At 46.4% G+C, this 25,292-nt stretch overlaps 1 protein-coding gene across 2 annotated transcripts in view; it reads left to right on the top strand.

The window, feature by feature from the left end:
* LOC119466520 (uncharacterized) overlaps window positions 1–25,292 on the top strand; it is a 448,294-nt gene that overhangs the window by 406,692 nt on the left and 16,310 nt on the right. Inside the window, exons 2-6 of one of the 2 annotated variants that reach the window (XM_037727038.1) lie at window positions 8,468–8,594; window positions 12,830–12,972; window positions 16,639–16,759; window positions 20,317–20,486; window positions 22,283–22,451. In XM_037727038.1, coding sequence (XP_037582966.1) covers window positions 8,468–8,594; window positions 12,830–12,972; window positions 16,639–16,759; window positions 20,317–20,486; window positions 22,283–22,451 — 730 coding nt within the window. The remainder of the gene's footprint in view (window positions 1–8,467; window positions 8,595–12,829; window positions 12,973–16,638; window positions 16,760–20,316; window positions 20,487–22,282; window positions 22,452–25,292) is intronic. The other variant, XM_037727039.1, reaches the window with a different exon arrangement.

Consider the following 25,292-nt stretch of genomic DNA (forward strand, 5'->3'; position numbering starts at 1 on the left):
TCTGAGAGCATCGTGCAGTAATTGCGTCCGGCGCTGTTGAATATGTCGCTCGAAACTGCAGCCTCGCGAGTGCTGGCAGATAGCCAGTCCGACAAGAAATGCGTTCGCTGAGAGTGTCTGTGTGGCGTATATAGCGTTTCACGGAAGTAGTGTACTGAACGCGAGACGGGGACGAGCGAAAGGACTGCGCGATAGCTGTTGATTCATTAACGAAGTGACTTTATTGCGGCTGCGGAACATATAGCGAGAAATTAAGTTTTGCGGTAGGCTTGCCGTAAAGCGCTATCCACACGGACGGTATTTGCGATGTGTACAGATTCTAACAACTTCAAAACAAGGTTTGTTCCTCACTGCCGCTTCGTTCTCTCTTAAATTTTGGGACAAGATTGCATTTCTCGGTTCGCATTGTTCAGAAGAACATTTGAGATCGTTGTAAGCCCGCAGAAGAACTTGTATTTTGCCAAGTTGGTGTCTAAGTTTGGTACACGTAATTCTGTTTGGTGCAACCGTAAATAACATGAAAATCAGAGAAATAGTACACAGACAGACGTGCACCAGCTACTAACGGTTCAATGATGGTTCCAGGCACATCGAGAATAGAGTGCGATAGAAGTGTCACTAATGTAATCAGACCCTTTCTTTCATACTTAAAGCCCTTTGATTACAGTAAAACATCGTTCGGTTGAAAGGGGATATAATGAAATAACAGATAAAACGAAGTAAGTGAAATTCCCCTTCAAATCTTCATGGATAGGGCCGTACATGCAATAATGGATATAACGAAGTAATGCACATAACGAAGTAACTCTGGCTCCCTCTTCAACATCGTTATAACGAGGTTTTACTGTAGTTTCCTCGAAGTTTAGTCTCTGCTCTTGCGAGAATCTTAAATTGCGCAAATTAACAAATTTTTACAGTGCACGCGACATCAAAGGTGCGCACTGTAACATTTTCCTCAGCTTTGTTTGCCTGATTTGCCCGATATACTCAAGTTGCCTAGAGGTGTCGGAACTAGTGGACACGCACATTTGCGGCAGCTCGCTTCTCCGAAGGCTGTAGTTGCAGGCAGCGCGAACTTGACGTTGACACAGGAACAGTCAATCACGAGTGCTTGTTCCCGAGTCCGTGTGAAGTTCACGCTGTCTGTCACCGTGGATTCGTCTACCAACAAGCCCGATCGCGTTGTTTGGCCAATCGCAATAGATGCGCAGGCACCGGTTGACGCGGGCTAGACTAGTTGCACGAGCCAGCTTAACGTGGCCTAGCTGAGAAAATACAGGATATGCTGATGCCCGATATGTGCACGTCCGCAATACAGGAATCCTCCCAACGTACTCTGCGACGCGAAAACAGCACGTGTGGCAGACGTACCTTTGCTTTCATCAGATCCGCTTCTGCAGTTCTGGTGTCGATCGACACGCACTCTCAATGATAATCCCAAATGGACCGTTCAATAGTGCGGCGCCTGGTTGAATTTTTTAAACCCAAGCCATTACGTATATGCTGTAGACTATAGAGCGCAAGTTTAGGTTTCTTTTTGGCGCAGCAATTTTATGCGGCTGTATTTCGGCAACTATGATATGCTAGTTAAAGCAGAAATTTGGTCCAGTTGATAACGAGGACAGTAAGACACGATTACTAGCGTAACAAGACAGGGAATAAAGAAAGAACTAGCGTGGTCCCGTGTTCTTTCTTTAGTCTCTGTCTTGTTACGCTAGTAATCATATCTTATTATGATACACATGGCTGTAGCAGTTTTCAGTAATTCTATAGCGTTTACACGCTCACAACGCCTCCGGCGGCGGCGTGCAGCGGCGTCTCATCGAAGCTCCGGGTCGTGCCATTGCGCTTTCCTCAACCTCGACGCCAACGAACGCACTGACAGTCAACAAACTGCGTTACAGTGGTGCTTGTTGCAGGCGCTGTCGGTCGTTGATAACGAGGCCTCCTTCTCCCTCGCGCGCCACTCTCGAATGCGGCGACAGAGGGAGGCCATGGACTAATGGCCAAGAAACAAACGAGCCACACAACTGAGGGCGAAGAGATATGGAACGACACCTCTGCGCGAGAGTGGTCCGAGCCTCGATGGGCTCTCAGGGGAGAAAAGATACGAAAAGGAAAGGAAAGAAACGCTCGCTTCGTTCTCGCCACCCTTACAGCACAGCCGCCATCGCGGAGTGGACGGCGCGCTAGCAATGGCCGAGGTTGTATGTATATTATACGCGTTATACGGGCGAGCGTGCTCGCGGCGCGATTTGCGAGTGGCAGTGTGTGTACATTGCCGCGACCCCGCGCTTTGTGTGGCGATGGCGAGCTACGAGGAAGTGCCGCGTTCTGTGCTTTAGCTTTTGCGCGTGCGCTGTGTAGCTCTCCGCGCCCCGGGAACTTTGTTTGCTTCTCCCGCGCGTTATCGTTATTATTTTCTTCTTCGTCTTCTTCTGCATTGCACTCCTCATTTGTGCGCGCGCGCCCTCCAACGGTCCAAATTAGTCATTCGATATGGCCGGCGGCGTATACTACTTCTTTGGCGCCGCGCTTTGTGCGCCGCTTGTGCCCCCCTTTGCGCGTTGATGTATAATTTCTCGCGCCGGCTGTTGTTTCGGGGTGTGCTTTGTGAGCTCTCTTTCACCGCTGCCTCTCTTAATTCATGAACCGTTCGAGCTTTAGTGTGCCACACACTTTCCTCTGTTCTTTTTCTTGCCACGTCCTGGCTTGCGTAACCTTACTCTAGCGCTCTGTGCCACTGATGGAAACGAGGGAAAAGCGGAAGGTATAGATGGTGCGGCCGCGGCTGGCGCTGATTCGAATGCGAAGGCGCAGATATTCTCCAACGGGCTAGTCGTAAGCAACGCGCTGCACTACAGCTTTTCAGGTCAAGGCTGTGCCTGAAATAAATGAGCGCTCGCAAGCTCCGCGCTACATTTACCGTGCGGTTTGTTTGTTTCCGTAGTCGTCGTCCTCGCACATGAAGCAGTTATAGCTGTCAGGCACGTTACGCCGAACGAGACGCTATGCGCATGCGTAGTCACCGAGGCATTAGGCACCCTGTGTGCGGCTTGCTATAAGACTTCCGCGTCTCAAAGTAGTTCGGCAGCTGCGGTTTGTTGCAGTTAGTGCCGACCGTGAATGGTTGTTGTTTTTGTGTTGGTGCACTTCCGCTCCCACCGAAGGTCGCAGCGTCTGACGCCACCAAGCGTCAGAGCCGAGTTCCATAGTCACCAAGATGGCGGTTTTGGTACTGCACTTGTAGTGGTTGGGACACCGTTATACCGAGCAGTTCACTCCGTGATGGTCGGAGTTGCCCTCAAAGCACCGACGCTTCTGACATTGGCCGCTGCGCCTTTCGTTTTTGGTGTTTCTTGCGGGAGATGGATAAGGCGCATTAACTCTTCGTTGGTACGAAGGTTTAATGCGTGCGAAGCTTTTAAGAGCGTATAGGGAGTTGTAAGAACATGTTGTTCGCCCATTTGTGTTTTGTCTGGGCCCGAAGGTTTCCTAAGATCAAACGAAACTCATTCCGGGGTGACAGGGGAACTTGAGAACAAGAATGCATGAATGCGACCACATACGGTTGCCTTCATCGTGAAACTGAGCGGTGCTGTAGAGGCGTAGTATAAGGAGCACCGTGAACACACGAGAATAGTGTGGCTGCCGCCGGCCGAATGTCGCGTTGTTGTGCCGTACGCGCGATCGCATTTGAAGCTTCTACCCGCTCACTTGCAGCATCTAAGTGCTTGCCAGTGTCCTAGACAACGCGATCCTGTCCTTGTCGCGGACAAATATTTCTGTACCATGGTCCAAACCCGTTGTTCTCATCGAGAGCCGAGGAGAAGGCCCAGTTGTCTTGCTCCGAGACCGCCGTAGCTGGGAACTTCGTCGCACAGGGACTATGTAGGCCAGCACTGATTCCGATATTGGAAGAGCGTGGTTATGAAGCCATCCATTCGAGTCGTTGTGCCCTTCGGGAAAATTCCTCGACGCTTCATTGTCAGTTCCGTGTTCGTGCACAACCGGCCCGACACCTCCTGCACTATGTACTATCGACCAAAAAAGTTTACGGACCAAGGGATCTGACAAATAGCTGAATACCTCCGCAGCCTCAAAACGCAGCCGGATATTCCCATATCCAGCCTCTGTACTGGTATATGCGAACAACATTGTGATGTACGGTTTTACTGGCTGCTTTTAAAGGCCAGCTGCTCGGATATTTAGCGTTTTCTGAGATCCCGTGGTCCGTAAACTTTTTTGGTCGATAGTAAGTCTCCCCTAAGCGTAGCGTATACTGTGTTTCGTTCTGCACGGAGCCTGCACCAAATGCAACGAATGAGGACGCGTGCAAGTGACGCCATGTTGCAACAGTTAAACGAATAGCGAAGTGCAGCACCTCCTGAGCTATAGTTCTGGAAGTGCAGGCGAAACGAATAGACCCAAGGTCAATTCGGAACGTTTGAAAATCATTTTAGTTCCCGCCTACTTTCACACGAGGCTTGCGCGCCGCGTTGGCTATGACGTTTTTGCCATCGAGCAATAGGTTGCGGCTTCGATTCCCTATACAGCGGTGGCCGCATTCATATATGTGCCATGGATTGCAAGCGTTCACTTAGTGAGGTATCAGCGGGTTGAGATAAAGTTATACGCTTGTTGTCCACATTCGTGTTTGTTTACATGACATCTGGTTGCAGGGAAATGTTGCTAAGCGTTTCCACACCGAACGACTTCGTAATCGCAGTCCGAGACTGTGCGGTATGCGAGTTTCCATTCCCTCGCGGAGGGGGGGGGGGGGGGGGGGGGCGACAGGTCTTCTCCGAAGGCACCGCGGCTTCGATGTTTCGTGGGACGCGGGCGTCGGCTCCGACCGTCGCAGCGCCCGAAAAACGACGCCGGAGGTTCCAGCGATCACAAACAGGAAGCTGGTCTGGCGGCAGCACCGGAAACGCGGTGCATAATGGCGGCGCCGTTGCGCAGTCCCTTTGTTTTCTCGCTTCTCTCGCGCTGACAGCCAGATCTTCGCTCGCCTCTCCGTGGGAACGGCGGCCTTCCGCGCATCTCGCGTGGCCACCGCCGCGTGCGCTCTTGCCTCGCACACGCACGCGCGCGCGTGCTGTATGTAGAGAGCCAGGCGACGTCGCGGCCCAGAAATACTATATGGCCGCCCGCGCTGTGTATGATGTACGCGGGGTCCTGTATCATTCGATATGTCTGCCCGCGCGGCCGATTCATTCGAGAATGCCGACCACCCTGCCCTTCTCCTTCCTCGCCCCGTCGTGTGGCCGTTCGTGGGAGTCCGCCATCCGACGACTGATCGATGGCTGGGAAAGCGAGCCCTCTGCGCGGACATAAATCCTGGCCCGTGGCCTGCGGCGTCGGGGATGCGAGGCCTGTTGACGCGCGGCGGCGCCCCTTCTTCGAAACGCGCAAGCCGCGGTGGCGCCCGCGAGTATAATGCTACTTCGTTCTCCCACGCCGCGACCGCGGCGCCAAATACGCCGTGCATGGTTGCCCGAAGAAAGGCCCATATGGCGAGCTGCCGCGTGGAGAAAATATATAGCACGCTGGGAATGTGGCATCGGTATACGCGGTGTGCGTTATATACATGTCGCCGTGTTATAACGCCTGCGTGCGATCCACGCCGTCTCGTCGGCGCATGCGCACTTACCTCTCCTACCGTGCATCTTATCCTTACTGTATATATCTAGACAGCATTCCTATAGCCTACAGTAGGTGCCTATACAGCAGGTGACCACTGGAACGCTTTATAGTGAGCGCGCCTATAGCTGCGGGGTGTATTTATATCGTCGAAACCGGATATGTCGAATCTGAAGGGGGATCGCACAAATGTTCGATATATAGGTAATTCGATATATAAAATAAAAGATTTATGGGAAATATTTCAAGGAGATTTTGCTGCTGTTCGTTATACACAATAATGAGTTATATGTGGGTTCGATATATCCGGGTTCGACATGGGGAGCGCACAGTTGCCCCCCTGGCGGAAGAACCGCTGAACGCAAACGTTACCTGTGGTCTCAACCACCCGCGGGAAGAAAAGCGCAAGTGTCACGTAACAGAAGCGGGGCCCATAAGAAAGGAAGATGCACTAGTTTATGGTTTGGCGAACATGCGCTGTGAAAATTTCTTGTTTGTGGGCACTACTTGAGGAAGAAATACATAACTTTAAGCACCAACATGACTATATATGCGACATTCAAGGGCTGCTCGAAAACACGTATAACAGATTACGGAGAATCTTTGAAACGCAATGTTTGTGTCTTTGTGCGTGTGCGTTGCATGGTTGCGTGCATAGGCTTTTGTGGATCAGTTCCTGCGTATGAGTTTCCGTCTATGGACGCCTGCATGCATATGGGTGGGTACATTGTATGGGTGTCTGAATGGCAGTCTATAGCAAAAGTGTAGCAGAAAAAAAAGAAAATAGCTTTTCGTAATTTGCTATAGGTCTGCGCACCTGCTGGGTATAACTGCGACACCAACATTGCCTTTGTCTTTTTTTTTTTCTTGTTTTCTTTGTTGGAACAGCGAGCTCCGTACTCACGCGAACTTCTCTTGAATGAACTTTCACTGGAGCGGTAACTTTCTCGATGCGCCCTTGAAGGACGATCCAGCAAAGTTATTTTTCTGTGCTCTTTCTGGCTCTTATAGCGTGCGACAAGTCCACAACACGCGAGTATAGTGAGGCAACGCTGCGTTGCGTAGCCGCGCTGCAAGGTGCAGGCGTGCACCCTCATCAGCGGGCGGCGGTGCGCGGCGGTACGCGGCGTGGCGCCTAAATTTGCATCCGATTTGCCCGGCGTCGCCACGAATTGAGGGGAGGCCCTGCTGTGGCGCAGGCGCACGCCCGCGGTCGCCGGCCAGTGTGCTCTCTACTATATCTCCGCCGTGCTTAGCAGGGGTGCGTACATACGTCGCTGGGACAGGTACCGGCCAGGGTGGAAGGTGGGAGCCCTGTATAGGCGCCGCTGGGGGGCGTGAACCCGTAATCAGAGTGTCCCGCGATGAAGGCGCGAGCGCAGTTCCCGCGGCCGACGAATTCAACGGCCCAACATGCGCCCCGTGGTCGCCCAAATCAAGAGGGTGCGCCGGAGGTGTGCGGGACACATGCGTCCACACAATACATTGCATATGTGCGGCTCGTTTGGGGCGAGCCGGGCCGAAGCTCATGTATACGCGGAACTTGCCCAAATGGGTGCCCTCGGGCTTGTCCGGTCGTCACAGTGGGGAGGGGGAGGGGAGGGTGGTGCTCTGTCAAATGCGATCGGACTGTGATCATCATTGCGTTCTCATTGCTGTCTCTGTAGGTAGAGTGCGATGAAAGTTATGAGGCATGCCGGTATGAAGGACACAGTGCCTACCGAAGAAGTTGTGAAAAATAGAAACTGCAACTATGCAGTTTCTGTTAGAACACGAAGGAAAGAGAAACACTTTTGGCGGTTGCAGGTGGTCCCACAAAGGACGAGAATCGCTATCACAAATGGAAGTTTTTGGTTATTATATACTCAATACTTACAGCTGCATTCCACTAACTCCTTTGACTGCGTTTCGTGATGCTTTCGACGGGTGCTTCTTAAATTCTTATTCGGGCTTTTGTAACTGCTCATGTGTTGATTTAAATGTATTACTTGCTGCAGATATATTATTCTTTGCTGTATTGATACGTCCCGGCTTACGGGTTACAACCTTGGGGCATCCTGTTGCTTATCCTCCTTTGTATAGGTAGTTGCATACGCAATAAAGATTGGTCGCTTGATGTTGCCAGGTGTAAGGCTCGAACTCGCGAAGCTCTCCGTCTCTGCCATCAAGAAATGTTTATTACACGGATGTACGAAGCACTAAAAGAGGACATTCGGGATAACCCAGAGTACTTTGTTACGTTAACGCGCTTCGGTGTAGCCGGTGGCCTGTCGCGCCAATTAGTGGGGGGCCTGTTTACCTTACGTACTCGGCGTTCCCCTCCCCAATAAGGGGCCTTTGTTCCTCCCTTTGTGAATAAAGGACCTATTACAGGACGTCTGTCTCTTCAGTTAACTGTACAATGCCCGTGTAAAGTTTACTTGATTTATGATACGTGGTGCAATACTTTGCATCTAGGCACCCGTTTTGTTCGTTTACGTGCACTGTCCAAACCTGTCGATGCGCTCTTTAATAAAGAACAGCAGGGTTTTTGTAGCCTTCAGTGCTAACGGGCTCCTAAAACTCCCTGTTCTGCGTGTACGGATGGCCCTCGATTATGCCGAGCGCGATGGAGAGCGCAGTCTTTTACCGTTCAATGTGCTCCACCTGATTGGATCATTCGTATCAGCACGAGCTGTCCTGGAAATATTTATTGTTGAACCTTCTGCGTTAACCTGCGTTAGGTTTGAAGACGGAAGAGTACCTACACTTTTCTTTTTTTACTATATGATTCTCAAATGCCTGCAACGTTTCCTCATTGGGCTGTCTTACGTGTACGCAGTGCCGGGCAGCAGCCAGTTCGCGGACTGCAGCGCCACCAGGGCGCAGCAGTGCGAGACAGTGTTGCTGGCACAGCAAGTCAACGACGCCTCCAGGGCCACCGTCCCTGAGCTGCTCGCCCGATGCCGGTAAGTGATCGAATTATACGGAACCTTCAAGTTAGCTGATGAGACGTTGTCGCATATGATGTAGAGGCCCAGAAACGAATCAGTGTATGCGCTTGAGATACAGTGAGCTGATTTACCAGCCCTGTACGTTTCCTACGTATACTTATCGGACTCGTACCACGTTGAACGTCAACCAAGTAGCCCAGCTTACAACCGTCGTGCACAGAATTGACATGCATTCTGTCCTGTTATACGAGCTTAACGTTTTCACGTGGGGTAGCACCAACATGCGTTAAATAAAACCCACTACGGGTAGACTTGATAGGCGCTGAGCTTGCCGAAGGCTGCCTCGCTACTGCGGTTGACGTCACTAGCTGCGTTGAAGTTGAGCGCAGACGTTTCCTATACCACCTTCCCCACGTGTCCAGGTCTACATTCACCGAGCTGACTGGCCTTATACGACGATTTGACCACCTTATGCGTTCCCTATACTGCAACAAAAAACATCAAAGCTAGTTGTATGCACAGATGCTGTCCGTTGAACTGGATCAGTTTTTCGCAGACAAAGTGCATAGCGCAGTGTAGGAGTCCCCGTGCGGTCTGCAGCGATACTGTGTTCGTCTTCACCAGGACACAATCAGACAGACTGCAGCGAGCCACAAACCACCAGCCGCATATCCGTTACCGCTCTTCCCGCAACTCCCAGCGCTTGCGGGACTTCCATTACAGGAAATCATATCGCCCCTCCACACGCGCATTGATAACTTCGTGTGGATCAGACTTCCCACACTGTCTCTCCCACCGCGAGGAGGTTGAACGATTCGCGTGGGTAGCTGCATTGGTGCCAGCTGCAACCTCTGTATGGGTTGCGTGACTGTTGGCCAGCCTTGTAAGCCTCTTGTCCTCTCCGCCCTCGCCCAGTTGCTCTCACAGTCGCGCCGCACATCTTGGGGTGTTAACCCTGAATCGCACATCTAGGTTCCTGTCTAAAGCTGGGCTGCATCCAAGCCGGCCACCGGAGCACTGTTGGTGGACTTGCGGTTCACACCATGTGTTTCCTGCTAGGGCTTATTGAAAACAGTCGTCTATATATGTATACATATAATGTATATCACCTGTCTTGTGCCGCAGGGCAAGCTAATAAAAAAAATAATACTGTTCTAATGCCGGCTTCTTTATATACGCCCATGTTTGATCTAAGTGCTTCTCGCGAGAGTTTGTGTGAATATTGTGAAGCGATCGAGATTAACCATGGCCTGATTTTGTTTAGAAAGTGAAACAGAGTCAGAGCACGTGTGCCGTGGGTAGAAAAGAAGGAAAGGGAGAAGTAAAAGGCAAAATACAGGGTGGTTTAAGTTACAGTGACACTTAATAAGGTTAGGCTGGATTGAATGTACGTAATATTTAATATGTTTTGTTTCATTTCTGGTAATAATTTCATCGTTTTACGGTACCGGCGATTTCACTTGCAGGCAGGTGTACTTGTAGAATTTCATACTGTGCGCATTGTTATAACACCGCATGTGTATTTAGTTGTGTTGTGTTGAATTTGCCGTTCCATTGTTGTTGTGTTATTTTTTTTTATTCACATGCGCGTAGCGAAATTATGATTCCAACTCCCGGTCTTTCAGTCAGAGAAATAGTACTTTAAATGAATAAGAAGTAGTCAAACGAAATTGTTGCGTACATTTTATCATATTTCTCGAACAAAAGTAGCCAATACTGCGCGTACACCAAACGTATGTATCGAATGAGGACTGGCGTCTGTCTTCTTGCATAACCTCACTTGTTGCCACTGATGAAACTTCTTGTTCCAATCTAGTCCGCCTATATGCCCTGTTACTCTGGCCGATATACCGTGTGACAAGTTGGTTGTTCGTGTGACACCGTCTCAGTATCCAAGTCCTGCTTCGGAGACAAAGAGAGCATTATTCTTCAGATGTGTCATTTAAACCATTTTCATAAGGACGCCCTGTGGACACTTTTTAAGCATGTGAAAAAAAAAGAAAGTTCCCCCTCAGTTACTTGAGCTTTAGTTTTACCTTAGGGAAACAGTTCCTGATGCATTTAGACTGTTACCCAACGCTCTCACGTCTCCAAGTATATGTGCACAATGCTTGGCATACTTGGCGTGTACTACAACTACGTACGCTTAAAGCTCTGCTTATATATGAATACGTTACTTGACATCTATCGCATGACGTTTTTCTATGACATATGCTATATGAAGGTAACCAGGAAAGTGTCAAAGACGGACTGGTCCTAGTAAGCACAGTGGAAAGGGCCCTGACCGTTACCAGCATTGTATGCCTAGGAAGATGATTGTATATCTAGCGTGTCTGTCATGTGCATGAGAGACCACCAGATTAGGAAAGAGCCGCCAAACGATCGTGCGAGGACACGGCCGTAGGACATTGTCAGCTCATCCCGGAGATGTCTTTCTGTATTCTTATAGTGGATATCCAAACGATATTGATCGGATAGCATCCTTTGATTGCTGGGTACATGGCAATGCACTTACACGACAACAAAGCCTTCTTAGTTTATTTCATTTCGACGTCTGCGGAGGAACTCTAAATGTCGTTCGAAATATTTTTGAAATCTCGAGAAGTGGTTTGGATGCGACTACTTCCAATCCAATGTCGCATTAAATTCCTTCTGGCGCACGATATTTTTGCTGGGTGTGTTCTTTTCTTTTTGCTCCGTACGTTTGCTGTAGCTGGCAAAACGGCTTCTTTCGTTAGTTAGTTTTTCCGTGCGTTCGTGGGCGCGTGTATGTTGCGTGTGTGCTCACTTAGTGCGCAGTGTTATACAGAGTCGCGCATTAGGCTACCTGCTGGTAATTACGTTATAAGTTGCATGTTTGCGCATCGATTAATGAAATAAAAGAAAATTTAACTCATTGTCGGAAACTTCGTTTTTTTTTTATCAGCGTTCGTAAACCGTAATCTTGCGTGGCAAATGCGTTTTCGTTAACACTACCTGATGTTCGAATCCATTTCAAGGCGTCGTTGCAACACAGTTGCTTATTTTATCCACTCAGCATATTTACTTTACCGTCACTCCAAATTGCTTAATGCATAAATTTCTGTAATGTACTTAAGGTTTAATGTCGTAAACACAGCCAGAGTTCAAGATGCGGTGACGAAACAAGATTAGTTGTTTATCTTCTTGGGTGGGAATGGCGCGGTTGCTTGTAAATTATTAAGCTCTTAATCTGGCGTCTCCGGAGTGTTGTTACTACGAGGAGTTTCTGTATACAATACATGTTGTCACATTTTTTTTTCGTTTTGGCAAAACATAGCTAAGCCAAAAATAGTGAACACGTCTTTTTCGTTTTTTTTCTTAATTAATTAACGATAATGCTGTGCTTCAACATAGCGTATATAAAGCAATCAAAGAAACCACCAGCAAAACCGGAAAATTGCGTTCTAGCAGCTTTTATGTTTGCGCCAATGTGATTGGTTGGTAAATGTACAAAAAGCGTGTATCACAAAAATAAAATGGATTGTCTTCCGGGCCTCGGTGCTGCCATTCTTTAACTACCGGCGGTCGTTCTACAGCCGAATACGTAAAAAACGTAGTAACAGTTGTTATAATGTGCGTTTTGATCAATTTAAGACCGATACTGGCACAGAGTGCAATGGAAACAAATATTGAGCTTGCTGTTAGTATGAGGCTGCAGACGGCATTTTGCTCGATTCGGTTGCATTCTTATCGTCCGCCCGTTCAAGACATCCATCGATATTGTAGTGTAGCCTTTACTTGGCAAAGTTATAGCTTCCGCTTGTCGCCAACAGGTACTTAACCACTGCCTAGTTCTCTGCGACATAGTTTCTGTAGTATACGTCAAAACAGCGTTTCGCATATGACTTGCTCGAGCAAGTGTTAACAGGACCACGGGGTTATGAATGATAACTGTATACTGTTTACGGATTCATTAAAGCTGGCTGCCATGCTTTAACCTCTTATGTTGTTGGCGTGTCTTATTTTAGAAGTTCCCCGTATGCTTGAATATGCATCTGTAAGGGCACCGACTGAAAGTATATTGCAAAGCCGATTATTTATGCCCCGCTTCGAGCACAAAACATCTGTCGGAGGGTACGAAACATCTGTCTATATTATATTCGAGATATATCTAATGGATATTGCACCTGGACTATTATTTACGCATGCACGAAGAATGCCCTGCCCATATCTATATCCCGGACGTTTTCGATCACCGTTTGTGTGTGTGTGTGTGTGTCTGCGTGCAGGTACATCCGGCAGAACCTCAACTGCCTGCTCAACTACACGTCCCAGTGCCTGCCCCTGGAGCAGAAGGAGGAGAAGTCCCAGATTATCAGCCAGGCGCGAAAGTACGCGTACGCCACGTGCGAGGACCGCGACGCCGTCAAAGGCAAGTGCACCGAGGCTGCAGCCCGTGGGGCCACGCGATTTTAGTGTAGGCTATGAAGCAAAATCAAATAGGGCGAAGCTTCTGGACGTGTATTCGTACGCAATATAGTCCTGGCGAGTGGTTTCAGTTTCCCTTTCTCTGACTATGCATAGCTCCTTTCATCATCATCACCATCAGCCCATATTTTATGTCCACTGCAGGACGAAGGCCTCTCCCTGCGATCTCCAATTACCCCTGTCTTGCGCTAGCGTATTCCAACTTGCGCCTGCAAATTTCCTAACTTCATCAACCCATCTGGTTTTCTGCCGACCTCGACTGCGCTTCCCTTCTCTTGGTATCTATTCTGTAACCCTAATGGTCCACCTGTTATCCATCCTACGCATTACATGGCCTGCCCAGCTCCATTTATTCTGCTTAATGTCAACTAGAATATCGGCTATCCCCGTTTGTTCTCTGATCCACACCGCTCTCTTCCTGTCTCTTAACGTTAGTCCTAAGATTTTTCGTTCCATCGCTCTTTGTGCGGTCCTTAACTTGTTCTCGAGCTTCTTTGTTAACCTCCAAGTTTCTGCCCCATATGTTAGCACCGGTAGAATGCAATGATTGTACACTTTTCGTTTCAACGACAGTGGTAAGCTCCCAGTCAGGATTTGGTAATGCCTGCCGTATGCACTCCAACCCAATTTTATTCTTCTGTAAATTTCTTTCTCGTGATCAGGGTCTCCCGTAGCTCCTTTACTTTAGTAATTAAGGCAGACACAGCTAACGCGGCGAGAGTTGTTTAAGCTTATCGACAGCCGGACCAAAACCTGCCAGCGCGCGCAGTCTCGGAGGTCATGATGTGACGCGTCATGTGACGTCAAGGTACCGGGGATGGAGCTGAGGCGGGAGGCGGGCGGTTCGATAAACGCCGCCAAAGCGAGTTGAGAGAAGAGTGGCTTTCGCAGATAGCGGCAGAGGTAGGACGTAGAGATTACGTAATGGCCTCAGTTTTGGCGCGAGTGATTCAAATTGAGGAGCGCCAGCAGGACGTTCGATGGTAGATTTAGAACGATAGCTCTACTACTCCAGCTACAAACCCAGAAAACGCCTGGTTCTCTAAAGATGACCTTCAAGCTCAGCCGAGGTCAAACTGGCACTTAGCCTGCCACTACCGGTGGTTGGTGCGTACGCCGCGTGGGCGCCCATATTTTGAAAGCGATCTGCGATGTGGACAAAATGCGCGGTCGCGCGGGCCTCATCTTCAAAGCGGCCGGCGATGTGTACAAAGTGCGCCGCGTGCTGGTAGCTTCGTATGCGCTGTACTTTCGACGCTTAGTTCGCGTTGAAGCGAGATGCAGCATGAAGCTCAATTCACTCACTGCTGCTGTCGCGCCGAGCAGGGTCTGTGTGTTGTCTTGGGGTGCAGTTGTAGATGCGGTAGTCTCTGACGGCGCCGAGCAGCGTCTGTGCCCTTTCCCAAAGCAAGCAAAACCGTGCTATCGCTCAACAAACTTGGTTTAACCGCGTTCAACCACGGCAAATTTTTCCATGCAACAACGTTGTGTATTGCCACGTAGAAAATGATGATAGACTTCTAGACAGATAAGTTATTGAATTAACTCAATATTTTCCTTTAGTGTCCCTTTAAGGTATTGATCGAAAGCTGTTGGGTTGACTTAAATACATTCTGCCCTGACAATTCTGTTCTGACAACTGCTCAGAACATGAATTGAGATAACCCTACTGATGGAAAGATTGCCTATTGTACTGGTTAAAACGAGCCATGTCTTTCTCATTAAACGTGAATTCATATTTTTAATTCTTCACTAAAAGTCGCAAAAAATTACCTTTGGCGCCCTATGATGTGGCAAAAACATGAAGATATATATGAGGCCTACCACGTGACCTCTTATTACTGTACGTGGTTCCTGGTCTTTCTATTGGTATTGAAATGCAGTACACTTTTTTTATAGGATTTTTCTATCTTACAATGTGCATATCAGCCTTCATTTGTAGCCAGTAGACTAGTGGCGCTGCCTTCGCCTTTGTTTTCAATGAGCTGGCTTGGCTCGTCTATCGACAGAATAGCCACGACGAGGTTCAGCCATCCATTGCGTAGGCGTGTAGTTGGGGAAAAACGGAATACAAGTATAAGAAAGGTCTGTACGACAACGCAAACCTATTGTGCCCGCTTTTTATTTTCACAAGTGGTTGAAAAGACCGAAACGCAGGTGGATAATCACAGTTGCACTCCCTCCAGTGAAAGAAAGACGATGGGCGGCTTTCACAATTTGCGAGGCAGGCTATCGGCATCTCTCTCACTTCTCAGCGTTGCTGCAGGAGGGACTCTTACTTTTTTAGAGGCTGCTCAGATCGAAAAATTCGGCTTACAATATATCCACGTGCTTTTGGAAGTAACCGCTGCTGGTGTAAACACTACTGAGGGTGAGCTTTTCGTTGCGCCATAAAAAAACTGGGTCCTTAAAAAGCGGTTGTCAGTCCCTTTATTTATTGGCAATGAAAACGAGACAAATTTCCCATTTTGATTTTTGCCCACGCGAACATCGGGGCACCAACAATATTCACGCGTCACTGTGGATTTCAAGGCATTTGTATTATTCTTGTTCCTGCAGGAAACATTCTCAAATATATATCGTCATATATCCTAGATGGAGGATATTTCTAAGATTTTAGTTAGTGACGCTTTTAATAACTGTGAAACCTTATTTGAATGATGAGCTTTGACATCTGAAGTTTTCATTACAGAGTTCAATAATCAATTGCACAACTGTGATGTTTCACAAAAGAGTATCATTATGTAGTGACAGTATCATTGAATGAAACAGTGCCTGCATCATTTAATTGTCAAAGGTACATATATATGTTGAGCAGATGTACTAATCTTCACTGATGCCAGAAGTTGCAAAGGTTTCTATGCCTTGTACTAAAAGAAGGCATGGTATCCATACAGATGTTGAGCAGATATACTAATCTTCACTGATGCCAGAAGTTGCAAAGGTTTCTATGCCTTGTACTAAAAGAAGGCACGGTATCCATACAGGATGAAACATTTTGAGAGTCCCGATTTTTAGGGATGTGACCCTATATATATAATATTTTAGCGAGATTTTCGGGATTGTTAGAAAAAAACCTGCAACATATGATTGCAAAAATACCTCTTTATATGTGCATAATCTCTCACTGCATGTCCTTTTTATTTAGAAAATGTGCTGTTTCACACATTTTATAAAAAAAAGTATTGTAGGGATGAACCTTACATTTTGTGAACCTGGATGGACAGAGATGCATGGGCAATTCAGGGTGTTTCGTATAATTGAAAACACTATTTGTGGGTTTTAGTTGCCAGTATTTCACCAAATGCACTTCACATATGAGTGTGCATAAATCTATGAGCAATTGAGTGAATAATGTCATTACATTACATGTATTCGGCGTCATTTAAAGTGACACTAGCCGACAACAGATTCTGGAGAGATGTTGACAATGCACACTGAAACCTTGCTGAAACCACTCATTTGCACAGCTTTCTGGCTTCAACTGCATGTTTACTGCATTAAGATTACACTCTGGCATATTTCTTCCCACATCAGCATCATTTCCATTTGCACTGCTGAAGGTTGGACACCAGTGTCAAACATACCACCATTGTCTTTCTCTCTGCAGAGCACTGGAAGGATGGTGCATGCTTTCAGAAGCCTGAAGTCCAACGCTGCAACAATGAGTATGACACGCAGATGAAGAAATACCAGCTGAATAGCAAGTACCCATCTGAAGAGCAGTGCAGGTGAGCTTTATTGGAAATGCATATTTCTGCATACTTGATGAAGACTACATTCATGCTATAGTGTAGTGAAGTGCAAACTGTGATGACCCCACCTCAACTGGAAAGTGATGTCTTCATCACTTTTGAAACTGCAGCATATTCAAAGATATTACATGGTTTCTAGTAACTTCAAGAAAATTTTAAGAACAAAGAGAAATGTGGAAGTATTTCAAAGCCGGGTGAGATCAATGGAATATTATGGAATATTGTTCACAGTCATCTTGACCAACTACAGATGTTTCTTGCTCTACTTGCTTTTCTGGTTCTAGCTTTTCTGTTTGTATTGCACTAGCTTTGTTCTATCTCTAGCTAACTAGTTTTTCTTTTATGTTTGAAAGGAGTTATAGAATGAGTTCATTACTGCATGATGCAGTTGCTTCCACAATGTGACCTACATGGTTAATCTTTTGCCCTTTAAGAATGCCTGTTTAATATTAAAAAAATGTGATGTCTTGATGTGCTTTTGCACCTTGGATTGCACTGCTCTCCGTGCATTTTCAAAGTGCGTAAGCTGAGAAAGTATGGGAGTAGAGCATTCCTGATTTCTTTGCCAGCATTCGATTTAAGTGCTTATCAGCTGCAGCTGCAGTGGTTTACAAGCTTCATCGTGACAACGATGTTGCTGGTTTGACTCTCTGATTTATGCTGCTGCGTGCAATGTCTGGTAGCTTCTTTGGTCAAATGTAGGCTTCTTTCTCGGAAAACACATTTTATAGCACCGCAATTTAGGCATGCAAGTTGCTGGTAATGCCAATACCATCTTATATTTCGGTTCTTTTTTCAGAACTTGGAAAGAATAATTATGTAAAAGATAGCCCCATGAGAAGTGGAGAAACCAAGAAGAACAGGGGAAATATTTACAGAAATATTTGAACCATTAGCCTATTTGGCATTATCGGTTCATTGGTTCCTGCAGTAAATCTGATTGCCTAAAGCGAATATGTTTAAATATACCGTAACTGAGCATAATTGGCTTAGTGCTGTGCAAAAAAATATTTTTGTTTAAAATGGGTAATGACAATTATGCCTTTTTTCTAACTGATTTGCAAAATAACATCTTTTTCTTTATCTTAGTTTGGTTGGAAATTAGGTGAAACACAGTGTTTTCCATCGGGGATTTGGCAATGGATGTTCCAGCAGTGTAGGGAGCAATTATGGTAGCACGCAACTAACTGTTCTATATTTTATGGTGCAGATCGACTCCTTAGAAAGATAGGAATTCATACTCTGTATTGTGTAATAGTTATCTTTCAATTCTAGTAATGTCTTATCTGTCATGCTGAGTAGCCTATGTGATTGATGTCAGCGCAATGTGACAGAGCCAGTGACAAAAAATGAAATAAAATGAGAATAACAAAGATCACTACAGGCTGGCCCTGGCTTATAATGCACCTTATTCTTTGTAGCAGAGAAGTGGTAGTGTTATCAATTTTGCCAACAAGTTACCGTCAAGTATAACAGGTATACTGGATAACATAATTTATCTTTGAGCATGTTTACTAGACATTTACTGTCATTCTCCATCATTTAAAAATTCGAACATTTTTAAGATAATTTGTCACATGACCATTTAGAACGTCATAAAGCCATTTATAGCAATCAAGTGCTAGCTTACACAGCAATTGCTCCATAATAAGCAACATCAGCACAAAGATGTTGGGAGCAATAAAAATGCTTCTAGGGCTGGGCCTTAATGAACATTTTTATGTTAAAGCATTTCATTCATTCATTGATTTAATGAATGACTGAATGAATGGGTGGTTCGTATTTAGGTATTAACATGCGTAAACTATTAAGATCAGCTGGCCAGTCATAAGGATCGAAATACATTAATGCCTAACTGGCAGAACTGTGGAATAATTTTGCATCAGTTCTTTTTAGTGTCAAGGTATTGACACTGTAGGGTTGACATTGGGACAGTACTGTGAAAGGTGGAATTTAGGTAATATCCACATTCTTTTCCTTTCTGTGCTAGGAGTTTAAGCTTGTGATTAATATGACACTTTCTGTGTGTGCTTTCATTGAAAATTCAACACCCAGCTGTGATAGAATGTACACATTGCCTAAATCTCCAGACAGACGAACTTTTTTTTAGCCTAGTGACAACAAAAAAAGGCATCAGTGAAACTTATTACGAGAAATTACAACTATGGTCCTTATCACATAGGACAGCCGTGCACATTGCTGCTTGCTTTTTAGCATCAGTTTATTTACTTTGACATCTCTTGGTATTTCATAATTGTGCACAGTGCGCATCTTGCATAGTCATTACTCTAGGGGCTGTAACCTCTTTTAATGGCTATTAGCTATTCTTAAGTTCATTGTATATGTTGAGCTGCATGGCAAGCTTTATGAAGTGCAAGAACAGAACTTATCACACCATGCATTTTTTATATTTGGAAGATGTGTTCATCGGCTACCAATGTTTAGTAGCTGTAAACATTGAAAACGTTGAGTTTTCTAAAGTTGTTTCGTACATTTACGTATATCCCAGTGACAACAATGACATCCTATGGATATCCTATGGACATTCACTGCCAGAACATACATATATTGAATGCGTCTTGTGGATGTCCCTCACATTACCATTTGGTCGCACTTTCTGTGTTCTATGAACATCCCTTCCATGTCCATGAGAAACATTATGGGGACATGGTGCATACATTTTTTGGACAAATGGCATGGCCTTTTGCACAGTATTTGCCATAATGTCAATTAACAGTCGCAGCACATGCTGTGAGACAGATGCATCAAGCAGAGGGCCCACGCATCAAGAACAGATACATTGTGTGCACACATTACGCGTGCACGCACATGTGCGGAAGTGCTGCATTTACTCCTCAATTTTTTAGGCCTTCTGCCAAGCACTTTATTGAACTAATTGAAGTTTTCAAAGTAAATTCCATCAGAAAATTCGTAATGTACAAATACAAAGCACACACGAGCTGCAGGCATGATAGCTTCGGATTGTTGTTCGAACATATGAGAAAATATAATTTTGTTATGAGGAAACTCAATGGCAAAACCTTAATTGGAGGACAAATATTCATGTGTATGTCAAAAAGATACATGTGGGATAACCTTAGGACATGCATGGTAGGATATCCGAAACAGGTGCATGTGTGATATCCTTGGGACATCCGTAATAGGATACCTAAAACTGGACATCCAGCAGATGTCCTATTTGTGTGCAAACAGCTGCATGGATATTGGGGCATAATTTGGATGTCTTATGGACAAAGTGTTTTCAATGGAATCCGGGATGCAGTGTAACATAATTTTTTCCAACTTGATGAATATATGTGGTTGTGTCTCATCCACATTTAATTGTCAGCATTTTGCCTAAGCAAGAGATTTAGAGGTAAACGTTTTTTTCCATGTAATTTGAACCGCGTGTTTTCTTAGTGCAGAGGGCTCTTTTATCTACCTAAATGACACATCGTTACAGATGACAAGGGTTTTATCATGGCATACGGCAGTACCTGGAAAAATTATGAAATGTCTTTGTGGCTTTGCAGGCGGTACATGAACTACCAAAGGTGCATGCGGCGGGCCACTAGCTTGATGTGCAACAAGGAGGGCGTTGAGTTCCTGGGCCTGTTCCTGTATGACCGGGAGCCGACACTGTCCTGGATGTGCAGCGATGATTACCGGCAGCCACTTCGCATCGAGAGTGTGCCCACTCCAGGTGAGCACTGTTCAGGAGATGTTGCAGTCTCATAGTACTCAGAGGAAAAGGAAAGAAAGAAAGCACCGATTTTAACCAAAAGAACGTCTAGTTGGCTACTCTATGCTGGAGGAGGGAAATAAAAAAAAGTGAAAGAGAGGAAGAGGTTGAATGTGTTCATGTGAGGAGACACCACCATGCAACTCACAGAAGCCAGTTGTTTTCAGAAAGCTGAAAATTGCCATCACTGCCTTCTAAGCTGATGATTGAGGGCACCGTGTTCCACTGGTATCTGTACAGTCAGTGCACATAGTCTAGTTGCCGCAATGCATTGGACATTGATTGCCTTTGTCAAATCGAGGACAGTGGCACGATGAGTGGGCTATTTTTTCTTTGCAACTGCAGAAATACAATCACAAGTTTCACATGAATCAGACCATTGTTCGTTCCTCCGTCCCTTCGAATAATGCAGAATCATAACCCTGCCTTGTGTTTCCTAAAACATCTTCCAGTGAGCATGCAACCACCCTCCCTCTTTCTCGACCTCCTCACAAATCATGTCATTTATATAATCAATGGACCTAAACATACCTTTCTGGCCTCACTCTTGATTTCAATTCATCTGCCTTGCTGCATTTCATTGAACTCTGGAACTGTCCTCTTGACAATGTTGCCTGCATTCGTGACCCGAAAATGTTTACACTAGATGTAAATATAGAATGTTTCTCACCCATATTGCTGGGCAACAAATATATTGTCACGTTGTAGTGACTGGGAAGGATCAGACAGTTGCAAAAAAAAACTGTGGGTCATGAAAATAACTGTTTATTGGGTGAACATGTGCCCAGAAAAGCAAGTAACACTCAAGCACATCAAAATGCGGTGAGCACAGTTGTCAATCATCGAAATCTGACTGGCAGGTCAAGCGTGTCGGCTATTTATACATAACTCGTCGAAGATTACAGTGTTATCACTGGTTCTCGTGTGCATTCTAGAATGTGCAATACTATTCGCATGGTGCAAGCAATCTGATTACACATGGTTTGGCAACAACATAGAAAACAGATAAAATTGACAATCATAATAAAGAAAGTTCTGGTACTGGAATGTGAAACTTGGGCTGAACGGCAGCTTTGTAACATTTGTTAGCGCATGATAAATAGTCACTGGAAAAAGACAAATTAGTACATGTATCAGTATGCTTGTAATGAATTTTGGATGAAATGAATTTATTTTTATGTCGTACGTGACTTCATTATAACGAGATTGAACTGTTAGTACTAAATGACACTCTCTAGTTAATAATGATTGAAAGTGTTGTTCATACTTTTTTGTTTGTGTTTCTTTTGTCCATGACAGTGGCTCGCCTTCTAAATGGATTACCGTAAATGTTCTCTTCATGTCACTTTAAACTTTGCCTCTCCTCCATCAACATTTGCACATTATGTACATCCAAATATTTTTATTTTAATGTGCAATTTGGATTTTGCCCAATCTGGATTGAATTTCTCTATTGCAATTGCCTCCCTTCTACACCAACGCAAAGGATCCAATGGCAGTCGACAAACTCGATCCCAATTGGGCACAGTCATGATTGAAAATGCCCTGTGTGACACTGGTATTACTTTTGCGTTCTAGAACATCTAGAACATCATTACACTTTGTACTTGAATTACAGTGGTGACTTTACTTTTCTTTATCATGTCTATGATTTTATTCTTTTGCATTTGTTAAGTAAAGGTCTTGAGAAACAAACATAAATTATTAAAAGGAGCGACATGGCAGTGGCTAATGCACCCTGTTGACCTTTTCCTTAGCAGCAATCAACCAGGCAACCTGTATGAGCCTTGTGAAGAGCGACATGCAACGGTGCTCTGACAGACACAACAAGGCCACAGCTGGCCTTAGCAACCGAAAGCAGTCGTCCAGCCGCAAGTCCACGGGGCTACAGCTGTCCGAGGAAGAGTACAAGACTAGGCATTGCTGGTCAGTGTTTCTGCATCATTTATTTCACCATTAAAGGCCAACTGCAATGGCATTCTCGACCACGTAAAAAGCCCAGTTTCAGATAATTTGATATACAGTGGTCTTTGAAAAGTTTTACACTTGAAATGCAAGCGGGTACATAACGTTTTTCGTAACAAAACTGAGAAATAAAAAAAACGCCGTGATTATCACTCGTCAGAAGTGACCTGTGATTAATACTGCCACGCGCCTTCAAAGGGGGCTAACAATGTTTATTTATGAGCAGCTGGGCTCTGGAGAAAATGACGGCGACAGCTAACTATAGAGCGGGCCGTTAGCACGCGCACTTCTTTCTTCTTGCGCCTCTGCGCTTGCCCTATTCCCACTACTACAGGTGACATTTCCCCCCTTCCTCGGAAAGAGCATCGGCTCGATGCTCAAGAAGTGGTGTGGGAAAGGGAAAAAAACAACAACAAAAAACAAAAAAAGAAAACACGCTCAGTGAAGATGCTCGCGCACAGAACACAGTGATAGCTACAGCAGCGTAGCTAGAAACAATTCTCTACCTCTCTAGAAACAGAGAGGTAAGTGCATGAGGTGCAAATGGGAGTGTAAACGCGCAACGTAGGGCTTCATGCGTACGACATGAACTACATCAGGGCTAGGTGGTTGTATACGCCGTGTTTGTGCCGCACTATCTGGAATGACTTCATAGTTCACGTCACTAATGCGGCACAGCACTTTGTATGGGCCAAAATACCGGCTGAGCAACTTTTCACAAAGGCCACGGCGGTGAAACAGGGGTCCACACCAACACTTGGTCTCCGGGACTGTAGCGCACTTGCTGGTGACGGATGTTATAGCGCCGTGCATCTGAGACTTGCTGCTCACCGATGTGCAGCCGCGCGAACTGGCAAGCCTCCTCAGCGCGCTGAGCAAACTTTTCGGTGGCAGTAGTTAGGTGCTCGGCGTCGTGGCACGGAAGCATAGCGTCCAGCATCATCTGTACTTCGCAGCCGTAGACGAGGCGAAATGGTGTGAAGCGCATTGTTTCTTGTACGGCGGTATTATACGCGAAGGTCACATAAGGCAGGATACGATCCCATGTTTTGTGCTGGACGTCGATATACATAGAGATCATGTCTTTGATGGTCCTGTTTAGTCGCTCCGTAAGGCCGTTGGACTGCGGATGGTAAGCGGTCGCCTTTCGATGCCTGTCGTTGCTTAGTTGAAAAATTTTGTCCATGAGCTGTGTCGTGAACGCCGTTCCTGTCTGTGATAACAATGGATGGGGCACCATGGCGCAAGACAATGTGACACATGAAGAACTGCGCTACCTCAGAAGCCGTGGCTCGTGGGAGCGCCTCTGTCTCAGCATAGTGGGTTAAATAGTCAGTGGCGACAATCACCCACTTGTTGCTGTCGGTTGATAGAGCAAACGGCCCAAGAATGTCCATGCCGACTTGGTTGAATTGCTTATGAGGTGGTTCGGTGGGTTGCAATAACCCAGCGGGCTTCAGGGGTGGTGACTTTTATCGCTGACATTCACGACAGCCTTTAACATACTGCTTGACGCTTGCCGACAGCCCGGGCCAGTAATACATATCGCGCACTCTAGCAAGCGTTCATGAGGAGCCGAGGTGGCCAGATGTAGGCTCGTCGTGGCAAGCGAAAAGACTATCGTCCCGCAAGTCTTTGGGAACTACTAGGAGGTAGGCTCGGTCATTCGGGCGGGTGTTCTTGTACAGCACATTGTCTCGTAGACAGAAGGACGGCAAGACGCGACATAGATGGCGTGGTATGGTTGTTTGACGGCCCTCTAAGTGGTCGATCAGAGGTCGAATTTCAGCGTCGTCACGCTGCCATCTGACCAAATCCGACGTAGTAAGGGCGCCCAGGAAGCCGTCGTCGTCCTCTGACTGTCGACTGACAGATTCGGCGGGAGCACGCGACGTGTCGGCGTCTTCGTGCTTGTGGCCAGACTTATAAACTATAGTGACGTCAAATTCCTGTAGCTGCAAGCTCCACCGTGCCAGTCGTCCTGAAGGATCGCGTATGTTCGCCAACCAACATAGAGCATGGTGGTCTGTCACCACTTTGAAGGTGCGGCCGTAGAGATAAGGGCGAAACTTCGTGATCGCCCAGACGACCGCGAGACACTCTTTTTCTGTAGTAGAGTAGTTCGCCTCGGCACGGGACAGCGAGCGGCTAGCATAAGCAATTACTCTTTCAATGCCGTCTTGACGTTGGACGAGTACTATGCCAAGGCCGATGTTACTGGCGTCAGTATGCACCTCGGTGTCAGCCTCTTCGTCGAAATGTGCCAGGACGGGTGCTGACTGCATGCGTTGTCGTAGGTCAGCGAAGGTCGCCTTTTGCTCATGCGTCCAGGTAAATGGCATATCATCCCTGGTAAGTCGAGGCAGGGGTTCCGCAATCTTCGAGAAGTTGTCGATGAAATGGCGATAATACGCACACAAGCCCAGGAAGCATCGGACGGCCTTCTTGTCAGCAGGAGGAGGAAAAGCTGCTACAGCGGCAAGTTTGTCGGGATCGGGTCGAACTCCTTTGGTGCTGACGACGTGTCCAAGAAACTTGAGCTCTTCATAACCGAAGTGGCACTTTTCTGGTTTAAGCGTGAAATCAGCTGATCGGAGCGCTTCTAGCACATGCCGCAGGCGATGAAGATGTTGCTCAAATGTTTCAGAAAAGACAACTACGTCGTCAAGATACACCAAGGCAAGTCTGCCACTTCAATCCAGCAAGGACAGTATCCACCATTCGCTGGAAAGTCCACCATTCCACCATTCACTGAACACAAACCGAAAGGGAGCACTCGAAATTCGTAAAGGCCGTTGGGAG

The sequence above is a fragment of the Dermacentor silvarum genome, chromosome 10 (genome assembly GCF_013339745.2).
Source record: "Dermacentor silvarum isolate Dsil-2018 chromosome 10, BIME_Dsil_1.4, whole genome shotgun sequence".
Classification (NCBI taxonomy): Eukaryota; Metazoa; Arthropoda; class Arachnida; order Ixodida; family Ixodidae; genus Dermacentor; species Dermacentor silvarum.